This window comes from Sinocyclocheilus rhinocerous, unplaced genomic scaffold (genome assembly GCF_001515625.1).
Source record: "Sinocyclocheilus rhinocerous isolate Xijiao unplaced genomic scaffold, SAMN03320098_v1.1 scaffold2127, whole genome shotgun sequence".
Classification (NCBI taxonomy): Eukaryota; Metazoa; Chordata; class Actinopteri; order Cypriniformes; family Cyprinidae; genus Sinocyclocheilus; species Sinocyclocheilus rhinocerous.
The window spans coordinates 82,615-93,936 of NW_015642074.1; the positions used below are offsets into that span (position 1 = coordinate 82,615).

General features: G+C 39.5%; 1 protein-coding gene across 1 annotated transcript in view; it reads left to right on the top strand.

Moving 5' to 3' along the window:
* LOC107755661 (fibroblast growth factor 12-like) overlaps nt 1–8,134 on the top strand; it is a 70,455-nt gene extending 62,321 nt beyond the window's left edge. The window contains exons 4-5 of the mRNA XM_016572553.1: nt 4,569–4,705; nt 8,066–8,134. Coding sequence (XP_016428039.1) covers nt 4,569–4,705; nt 8,066–8,134 — 206 coding nt within the window. The remainder of the gene's footprint in view (nt 1–4,568; nt 4,706–8,065) is intronic.
* Nucleotides 8,135–11,322: the final 3,188 nt, after the last annotated feature.

Below are 11,322 nucleotides of genomic sequence, written 5' to 3' on the forward strand. Positions count from 1 at the left end.
TGAGACCTTTCAAATGACATATGACACGTGACTGAGCTGTATGATGTTTCTGACATATTAGAGCACATGGCACAAAAAACATTTTTCATAAATTATGAAAACATTTTTTTCTATTTATCCGCAAATAACTCAGTCAGCACTACGAGTTAATCAAAGTGGCCACATGCATTGTAAAGGTCAGACTCCAAGCTTTCAAATGACACCAATTTCGGGTTGATCAAGGCAGATATTTTGAAAAATATGCGTATTATTTTTTTCTTCGCCAGGGGGCGCCCGCCGGCGGTACACTCCGGTTTAGAGGAACTAGGCAGCACTGGTTAGGAGTTGATCAAAATGGTTGGATGCATTCGAAAGCTGAATTTCTAAGCTTTAAATGCGCATTTGGAGTTTTATGTGTTATAAGTCGATGACGAATATCTTTAGATCAAAATGACAGATTATGGTATGATTGGGCTCATTTTAATTGAGATAATTTTCCATGATCTATGCATGTTTTATGAAGTTATGAATGAAAACATAACCTATGTTTTTTCTCAATTTAATGGTTTCATGTGTGTGATAACATCTTAAGTAATATATTTAGATCCAATGAACAAATGAGTTTGGGCTCCTTTTAATCGGGAGAATTTTCTGAAAATAATGACGTGCAATTTTCCATGATCTATGCATGTTTCCTGAAGTTAGGAATAAAAGCACAAAATTAAACTACAATTTTTCTTTGCAGTGCCTCAGTGCGCCTGTCTGGTTTCATGTGTTACAGCTCTATGAAGGAAATCTTTCATCTGATCGATGGATTATGGTAAATTTGGGCTCTATTTAATCGGGAGACTTTTCTGAATATAATGCTGTGCATTTTTTCAAGATCTATGCATGTTTGGTGAAGTTATGAGCTAAAACGCTACAGGACTGCAACCTCTGATTTTTTTTGCTAAGCTACATTACCTAATTATTTTCTGTGTGTTATAGCTTTATGACAGATATCTTTAGATCTGAGGGATGGATTATGGTGAGTTTGGGCTCTTTTTAATCGGGAGAATTTTCTGCAAATTTTCTATGATATATTCATGTTCCATGAAGTTACGAGCGAAATCGCCACATGACAGCTAGCTACCGTCGATTTTTGGGCTAAACTACACCTGTGCAGTTTTATGTGTGTTATAAATTCATGAGGAAAATCTTCAGATATAAATGGCAGATTACAGTGTTGGGCTCTTTTTAATCAGGAGAATCTGCTCTAAATAATGGTGCATAATTTTCCATGATCTGATCATATTTTATGAAGTTACAAGTAAAACGGTGACAATATTATTTTCATATGGGTCTGGGGGTGACTTCTTGTACAAAAAACTCGCTCCAGTTTATTCAAAGCCCCAAACAATTATGCTTGTGTTATTCTACTGGATGAGACCTTTCAAATGACATGACTATCCGAGCTGTATGATATTTTTCACATATTAGAGTACTGTCACGGGTACACAGACCAGAGAGAGATGAATAACTTTCCAAACAGGCTTTATTTAATGCAACAGCATCGATAAGGCAATAGGTGATCAGATATGCATTGCAGATGGAGCAGGAGGGAGATCAGACAGGTGAGGAGCCACACACACACACAAATGTTTACAGGACTTGATAAAGTAGTAAACACTTTCCTTTCCTGTAGGAAGAGCACACGACACTTGGAGATGGAGACACAGAGCTGATGACTGAGGATAAGGAACTGGACGCTGGAGATCTTTGGGGTGCAAACAAACAGGTAAGTAGACTTCAGGTGAGTAACAATCCAAGGCGATTATCTGGAAGGTCTTAGACAAGACTAGACAAACTGTGTGTGTGGTGAGTCCTTTTAACCAGTGCAGGTGGAATCAGAGACAGCTGGTGATCCTGATTGGTGACAAGGAGCAGGTGAGCAGCAGGAGGGATGATGGGAAATGAAGTTCAGACTAGCTGACAGAACTGGTGACCATAACAGTACTTCCCCCTCCAGGAAGGCGCGTGACGAAGGAGGGCTGGACGGGACCAGCGGAGACTAAGGAGAGGTGGGCTCCTGGCCGAGCTCGGCTACTTGAGTGGGCTCCTGGCCGGACTCTGGAGAGCTGACTCTGGAGAGCTTATTGGACTGTACTCAGGAGTAGAAGTCAACTCTGGACAGAGTTCGGGGACAGGAGCAAAGTCTGGGTTGAATTTGGGGACTGGAATCAGTTCTGGGCTCCAAGACATCCCCTCATATTCCATCAGTACTCCCAGGGGCACAAGTGCGGCAGCCAATTCGGAATGGGACTCTGGAATGACGGTCATGGCTAGACGAGACTCTGGAACTGAGATTTCACCCACTGGGATAGATTCATTTGGGACTGGAGTGGGCTCGGAAAAATAAACTGATGGTACTAGGAGAACTGGAGGGGGTTGGGGCATCAGCAACTGAGTTACACCGGCACCACCATCATCATCAGCAGCATCAACAACAACAACATCCTCGCCCACTGTGAAGAATGAACCATCTAGCAATAGCACATGATCGATATATTGTGCCAAGGTACCGGGGTTTGTCGCTGCTTGTGCTTGGAGGAAGAGTGGATCATCCAGACCACTGACTTTAAATGTAACATCCTTCCAAGGTACCTGGTGGTCGCGAGCGAGAGGAACTCATCAACATAAAACTTGATCGGACGGCCATCTAGGGTTATGGAGAGGATTTGCGTGGCCGGATCAATGGAGCTCATAATGCTGTTGTCTGTTGTGGTCTAGTCTTCTGTCACGGGTACACAGACCAGAGAGAGATGAATAACTTTCCAAACAGGCTTTATTTAATACAACAGCATCGATAAGGCAATAGGTGATCAGATACGCATAGCAGATGGAGCAGGGGGGAGATCAGACAGGTGAGGAGCCACACACACACACGTTTACAGGACTTGATAAAGAGGTAAACACTTTCCTTTCTTGTAGGAAGAGCACACGACACTTGGAGATGGAGACACAGAGCTGATGACTGTGGATAAGGAACTGGACGCTGAAGATCGGAGATAGGAGACTTGGGGGTGCAAACAAACAACAGGTAAGTAGACTTCAGGTACGTAACAATCCAAGGCAAATATCTGGAAGGTCTTAGACGAGACTAGACAAACTGTGTGTGTGTGGTGAGTCCTTTTAACCAGTGCAGGTGGAATCAGAGACAGCTAGTGATCGTGATTAGATGATTGGTGACAATGAGCAGGTGAGCAGCAGGAGGGATGATGGGAAATGAAGTTCAGACTAGCTGACAGAACTGGTGACCGTGACAAGTACATGGCACAAAAAAACATATTTTGTAAATTATGAATTTTTTTTGTAATTTATCAGCAAATAACTCGGCACTACTTTGGAGTTAATCAAAGTGGCTACATGCATTGTAAAGCTCATACTCGGAGCTTTCAAATTATATCCATTTTTTGTTGATCAAGGCAGTGGTTTGAAAAATATGATTAGTAATATTGACGTGGAGGGGTGGTGTCCCGCCTGCGGTACACTTTGGTTTAGAGGGACTGCTTAGCGCTCGTTATGAGTTGATCTTAATGATGAAATAATTACATTCATTAAAAAGCTGAGATTCTAAGCTTTAAAATGATACCTATTTTGTGTTATTCCATTCAGGGGTTGCTTAGTAATTTGTTTTTTAATTTTTTCGTGCGGGTGGTGTCCCGCCGGCACCAAAGGGTTAAGAGAAGTATTGTATAACATTGGTAGCTCTCAGCCGCTTACATTTTAAAAAGTAGCTCCTGAATGAAATAAGGTTGGAGACCCCTAATGTCAACAACGGACACGACCGCTGTCGCGGCGTGACCACAGCAGCTTGAAATTGTCTAATTTGGCACGGTCTCCCTGCTGCACTAATAGTAGTAAGGCTGTGTATACATATCCTTACAAGTACAATTTTAGCTGTATTATTTGTGTCCCCTTCAAAAATTTGCTCATGAGAAATTTTATGTTTATTGTCCCCCCTACTGTTAGATGAAATTTACACCCCTGGGAATGTGTGCTAATAATATTTTGGTTTGTCCAGTCCAACTTTTTTTTTCCTTATCAAGATTCTATCAAGTGAAAAACCAAAATGGTTGAATATGGTTTTAATGCTTTCAAAAATGTTGAATATTAAACATTTCCTTAGCTAGTTTATGGTGGACTTTGAAATGGAATAGTGTATTTTTGTTTAAGTTGCAAATCGTTCATCTTACCTCTTGACATGACTTGTTGGACAAACTTGTTGGACCACTTTTGTAGAAGTCATACTTCAGTGGTATATGTTGTAGACGTATTAATATGGATGTATTAATGGATAATTATGAATTGTACCTTTATATTCTCCTTGATTAGACGACAGCCTAGGTAAAAAGTGGCACAGCTTACCCCACTCTCCTCCATACTGTTTACCTTCACCATTACTCAGTAACCAATTAACACATTTTATTTAGATCTCATTGTTTCTATCAGAAATGCTAGGTTAGTTAATAGTTTATCCATTTTCCAAGTGTGGTTATAGCAGTGCCAATCCTATTGTTATGTAATGTTTCCTCCTTGTTTTTCTCTAGCTCTTTTCAACCTCATCCCTGTCGGCTTAAGGGTGGTGGCCATTCAGGGAGTCAAAGCAGGTTTCTACATCGGCATGAATGCGGAGGGCTTCCTCTACAGCTCGGTAAGATTCCCCTTTCTCAGTTTGCATGTGTGCGTATGTACACAGTATGTGGCAGAATGCTGCACGCAGTGCGTATTGTTTTCTTGGAGCTCATTTATATATTCCCTGAGCTCAGCCTCATTAGCACAAAAAAGTGAAAAGTACTACTGCATTCCTGCAGAGAAATCTTGCCTTTATCATCTTGATAAAGTAGTTCAAGTTTTGCACTGTAAAATTCAGAAAAGGGGCTGCTATAGCATGGGTTACAGTGCAAGAGCACAGTGTAAGGCTGTGTTCACTGTAGGCTTCAGCTGAGTTATGGTGGATGACAGGCATATGTTCTTGCCCCCACTCAGCCACCATTTGAAACGGGTTTGTGGAAAAGTGTTGGAGTGAGTTACGGACTTCTGCCAGGCCAGCTAATACGTATAACAGCTGGTCACAGAACTCTTAATCCTGTTAAAGAGGAAAGGAATAAATTAATTTTCTGTTGCCATTGCCATTTGGTTAGTTAGCATGGATTTGATTCCTTATTCTATCTTTAGGCCAGATAAATTCAACAGCAAGCCTCTTATCTGGCATTAAAAACAAATCAATTCTACAATTAATAACCTAATCACTGTGCATAAACTGTATATTAAACATATACTAAGAAAAACAGAAAGAAGTAGGACATTAAATGCACTGATATTGTAAGGGTGTTTTTTTCCCTACAGTGGCTCAGGCTGTAGGATTGTCGAATGACTAAAGAAATGTTATCAGCACGATGGTATAATACTGTACATTTCTTGCCTATTACCATCCACTGCCACTTATACCAATGACAGAAATAAGCGCAGTTAGAATAGCCAAATATGTGGGAGAGCTTTGCTATTACGTGACTATATTTTATTGCAATAGGTAGCACTTTAATGTTAATGTTGAATCAAGACTAGGAAGAGAGAGCAGGGCCCCAGTGAAGAGAGATCACAGCCAAGAAAAAGAGAGCAAAGAAAAGAGGAGCCAGAGCAACAGTTACAATCTTCTTTTATCCCTTCCTTGACCATGTGACTAAAAACCAAATGTGAGACATTCAAACTGGCCAATCAGCAGATTACCGCTTCACCCACTGTGCAGAAGGTGTGACAATTAGCAGACCCCCGATGCATACAGATGTTTGCCTACAGGCCTTGATCACAATCAGCACTCTGTGCCTTCACAAATTCCAAATGGCCCTTTTGCTACTGAAGATAGGTTTGGGACAGGAAAGCAGAAGTCTTTGATCATTTTCAACCCTACAATATAGTAAAAAAAGACAAGGTTCAGAATAAGGATTTTAAAGACAATTTGATTTTCACAGGAAGTGGGTTATGTCAGGGATTTCATGTCCGTAGCTCAAACTGACCAATGGCACTGAGCTTTTAAAAGCAACCACAACTTTCATAACTAAATATTGAATTTAGTGGCATAAGTAAACTGCATTCACAATTTGTTGACTTCTCACTATACAAGGATACTTATACGTAGCTGTTTAAAATAAATAAGCAGAAGTAGAACCTGCACCAAAAGCAACAGGGCTCAAGTGGCTTTGCTGCTTGAATCCCTAATTAGGACCGTTGAATATTATGAAACAGATGCAGAGTGTGCAGAATTATAAAAAATCATTGCAATTAAGCAACAGATAAATATGGATATCTTTTCTTTCTTTTTTTTTTTTTTTGAAAACTAAATGAAGTGCCTAAGTTAGGGAGGAGCGAGCCCATCTAATCTTTCAATCAACAGCCAGAGTATAAACGCAGCTGTTTACCTCTCTCCAGTCTGTTCCAGCATCCCTCCATCTCCCCAATCTCCACATTCATCATTGGTACCCTTGTCCTTTGTAATCATATCCTACATTAAATCTCTGTAGGGGTATATCAGAGCTCGAGTTGAAGCTGCTTCATCGAGCCCCTCATCAGTGGATAGCAAGCCAAATAAGTTAAACGTAATTTCCTAAATATTATATGGGCAAATAAACTAAATAGTATTTAAAGAACAAGATATGACTTACATGGATGTATACATTAAAGAAAAGCCAAACAGAATGTTACCAAGCAGTGAGGAATTTTTAAGCCTATGATGCATGAGAATTTCACTGTTAATGATTATCTTGTGACATATTTAAATTCTTATAGTTGTTCATCTCTGTTTAAGGCATGTGTTTGAAAACTTTATGCTATGATGTATGTGAAGGCTAATGTTCTTTATTCCCCACTAACAACTTGGCTGACTCTATATGTCATCAACACATTTTAGTCTAATAAGCGATCATGTTAATGTCTGACTGAGCAGATACATTAAGTGCTGCAGGCTTGGAAATTGAAGGAATCGATTTTGTCACTGCAGAGATGCTGTTTTAGTCCTCCAGAGGTGCAATTACCTAAGGAGGTTTCCCTTGCATATTATCTCTGGTCTCCTGGAGATATTTTGGGAGGAGGTCATGATTCCATGCTCCAGGAACTCAATGAAGTCTTGGCTCTCTTCTCCCTGCCATAATGATGAAGTTCTTACTTGCTGTGGAAAGCTTTGATCTTTACTGGCTCTGGATTAATCAGCGACATGCCAAAACTCTTAAGGGCTTTTTGCAATATAACATAGTATACAAAATATTATATGGTCATATTTGACATTTTCCGACTCAAACATTGAAATGACTGTTTCTACAAAATGTGGTTTTCTGTAACTGTCCAAAGCATCTGAATATGAGGCACGTGATTGGATGTCTGTTGCTAAGCATCTAGCTGTAACATTCTAACAAGTCATTTCACACTGTACAATTTTGGCACTGCAGTGTGGGGTTAACACTGCAAAAACAGCACTAACCATGCTCCGGAGCAGGGCCTCAACCCTGGGTAAAAAGTGGAGCTAACCCGCTTCTAAATTATGTTTATCATGGCTTCAGTAATTATAGAACATCAAAATGATCTCTATTTAAAATATCTAGACATTTTAACACTGCAACATTGCTGTCCTGAAGCAAACAAGGAGAAGTAAGAGAGCACCCAAGTACCGTTTTATTCAAAATAATAATGGGCCTGTATCATGAAGCATTGGACAAGACCATGGAACAGAGGCAGGTCTGGACAGTGGAGCAGAGATGGGCCTGCATCATGATCTAAGACCATGGAGGGTCAGGTGACCATTGGGGATTAGGAGACCATGACAGAGCAGAAACATAGGCAACCTTCCTGGCCGTGAGAGAGAATGCATGGACAGCTTCCATGGCTGTGTCAGAGCAAATGTAGGTGGCTTCAGTGGTCATAGCTGAAGAGGCATGGGTAGCCTCTTTGATTGTGACACAGCAGGCATAGATGGTCTCCATGGCTGTATCAGAAGAGGCATGTGTGGCCTTATTTGTCATGAGATAACAGGTGTGAATGGCCTTTGTGGCCTCAGGAAAGTGTGTGCAGTCCAAACAAACAAGATGGCAGTAACAATGACTGGGACTACCAGACTTGGGACTAAGGATGTGGCATCTGGCTTGTAGCCTATAACAGTCGAAGGCACATGGTCTGTCACAGACATGATGACTCTGGTGTAGCAGCTATGACATGGAGGAACTCTCGTATGGCAGCTATGACATGGGAGGACTCTGGCATGGTGGCCATGATGTGGGAGGACTCAGGTGTGGCGCCTATATTGTTAGAGGACTCTGGCGTGGCTCGCAAAGATGGAGTCCCTTGTGGGTACTGTGGAATTGCTGATCTCCTCATCTGAAATTCCTACAGTAAACAAGGAATCAACAAGCTTACATTTTGGAGCAATTTAGTGAGATCATACACTGCATATGTTTTTGTAATAATGATTAATGATAATAATTAATAATGATTGATATATGTATCTATACATATAGATTACTGTAGGTATTTTTGAATGGTGGGGTACATAGTCTTTTATTACTGGATACATGATGGAAATTACTGAGCAACAAATCAGTTTGAATGGCATTGCAGCCCATCGAGGTACAATGCAATGGAAAAAGCTTACCATTTGTCAGCTATTTCCAGGAAGTAAATTACAAATATTATATGATAAAATGCAACACATGGAGCTCAGTGCTTATATAGAATATAACTGATAATGCATGTTGCTTTGATAGGAAAAGTGCATCTGATTTACAAGTCAAGTAAAACTAACACTATTGCAACATTTTTCTTTGTAATTACTGGGCAAAAATTCCTTCTTGATCCATGTGGTTACAGGGTAAATGTCACATCTTCGGGCTGCAATTTAAAGTGGCACTTGTTATTCCCTTGTTCCAGTTTGGATTTAAATAAGCAAATGTTTAAGATTTTAGGATTTAATAATTTTTCAGTGATTAATATGTTTCTGGCATGTTGTATGTTTGGCATCAATTCTTTTAATCCTAACTGATGCAACTGATGCCATGTTGAAATGCGTACCCATGCCCATTTTCCAGGATGACAATGCTAGGATTCATCAAGCTCAAATTGTGAAAGAATGATTCAGGGAGCATGAAGAGCCTGATGAATCTTGGCATTGTCATCCTGGAATATGGACATGAGTACGTCTTCCAACGTTTGAAAAATAAAAAAGCTATCAGTTAGCTAATTAGCTAAAGCTAATCAGTTAGGATTAAAAGAATTGTTGTGAAACATACAACATGCCAGGAACATATTAATTACTGCAATAATTATTCAATCTCAAAATTGTATGTATTTGTTTATGCACAGCAGGGCTGTGACAACCACGTCAACCTTTGCCTTGCCACCTGCGGTAGTGCACGTGATGTCACACACTCTATAACAAGCATAATACAAAGTTTTGTATACAAGTGTAATAATAGTAACAATTTTTAGACTATAAGTCTATGCTAATTCACAAATTACCTCAAACGCCATACACGGTGTTTGATCCTTTAGATTGGCAGGTTTGAGCGCAGGAAAATACAGTACAGAATACAGAAACCAAATACTACATCGCCAATCTGGAATCACTGTCACTCATCCGCATTTGTACAAGTGTCTTCAAGTTCACGTGATCGCAAACGCTCGGCTGGTCAGGTTTGTATTTACTGCATTCGGTGTTTGAAAAAAAAAAAAACATGAATTACCATTCTGAAACATCCTGTTGTAAGTGCGTTTGAGGAGGTGGTTGGTTGTCTCCTATCGTCGCCAATTCGGGGTGAGGTTCAAACATGTAAGTCCGGACAACATTTCCCTCAACAGTGACCATCATTACCGGTGTTTCTATTGCTACAGCATACATGACCCTAGTTACCTGTGGTTGGCCTGGCCATGCGTCACTCAGAAAACAACAGGCCAATCAGAAGAGAGGCTCATGAATATTAATTAGACATGCCAAATCGACCTGTTCTTTGCAGAGCTACTGAGAGAGGAGCTGTAAAAATATATTGAGATGTTTTTTTGGTACTTATACCGCAAATATATAGTCTTAAGGACCTCAAGACTTAAAATAAATCTCCATAAATGTGTAAAATATGTGACCTTTAATCAAAGTAACTCATAATGTAAGTCAGTAATGTGTTTGGCCCCCACGTGCCTGTATGCACCCTTACCAAAAAGAAGTATACTTCAAGTTTACTTTATTAAATATGCTGAAGTAAAGTTCAAGTATATTTTAAATATACTTTATGTAGTAAGTATACAAATATTAGTGTACTAGTAGTATACTGGTAAGTGTACTATTTCAATACTCCTTGGGACTAAATTTGCCGCCTTTCTAGTATATAAAATAATACTTTTAAGTATACTTTTAAGTATCACAGTAGTAAACTTTGAGTACACAAACTAGTTTACATCTATGTTTTTAGTTTGTACTGCAACTATATTAAAAGTGAACATAGGTATACTGATAGTTTACTAATTAAATACTTGTAGCATTTTTAGTACACTTTGAAGTATAGTCTCAGTAAACTAGTAGTTTAGTAGTTTTATACTAAACTTTAAGTGAACTTTTCATCATACTTTAAGTATACTACTATGTCCCTATTTAGGTATTAATTTGTATATGTTTTGTAATATGGATATCTGAACATGCAAAACATCAAAAGAAAGAACAGGCTTGTAAACAAAAAAATTTTATTCTAGCTTCTTGCATTCTTTTTTATAAACACTTGAATGTGGGTAAGTTTCATAAATAAATAAATAATAAAGAAAGAAATAAACAACATTTTGAACAAAAAGCTGAAAAAAGACTATGAATTGGATTCAGAATGATAATCAAAATGTAGAAGTCGATCAACACCTCAAAGTTCTTCTTGGGTCGATATTTTATTCCATAACGTTACACAGTTTTGATGCTGTTTTATGTCTGATGATCGTGTTAGATTACAGCTGTGTACCAAAGTTAAGTGCACACATTTCGAAGGGCATGGACTTCGAAGGCCACGCCTCCAAAATACACAAAGGACCCTCCGAAGTGCATGTCTTCGCAGGATTTCCCAATTGCGCCACCAGAGGTTCCTGATTAGCACTCTGTCGCATAGCATCGGTGCAAGAGGAGAGCTGACGAGAGGATGGTAATGTACCTCAGGCTTAGCCAAGACCAAGGCCAGGTAAGTTACACTGGTTTGCTGTGTACTGTATGCTCTCATATAAGCAACCCTTCTTACAATGTCAAGCTTGAACAAATATAAACACCAATCAACGAACACTACCACAGTTGGCTAA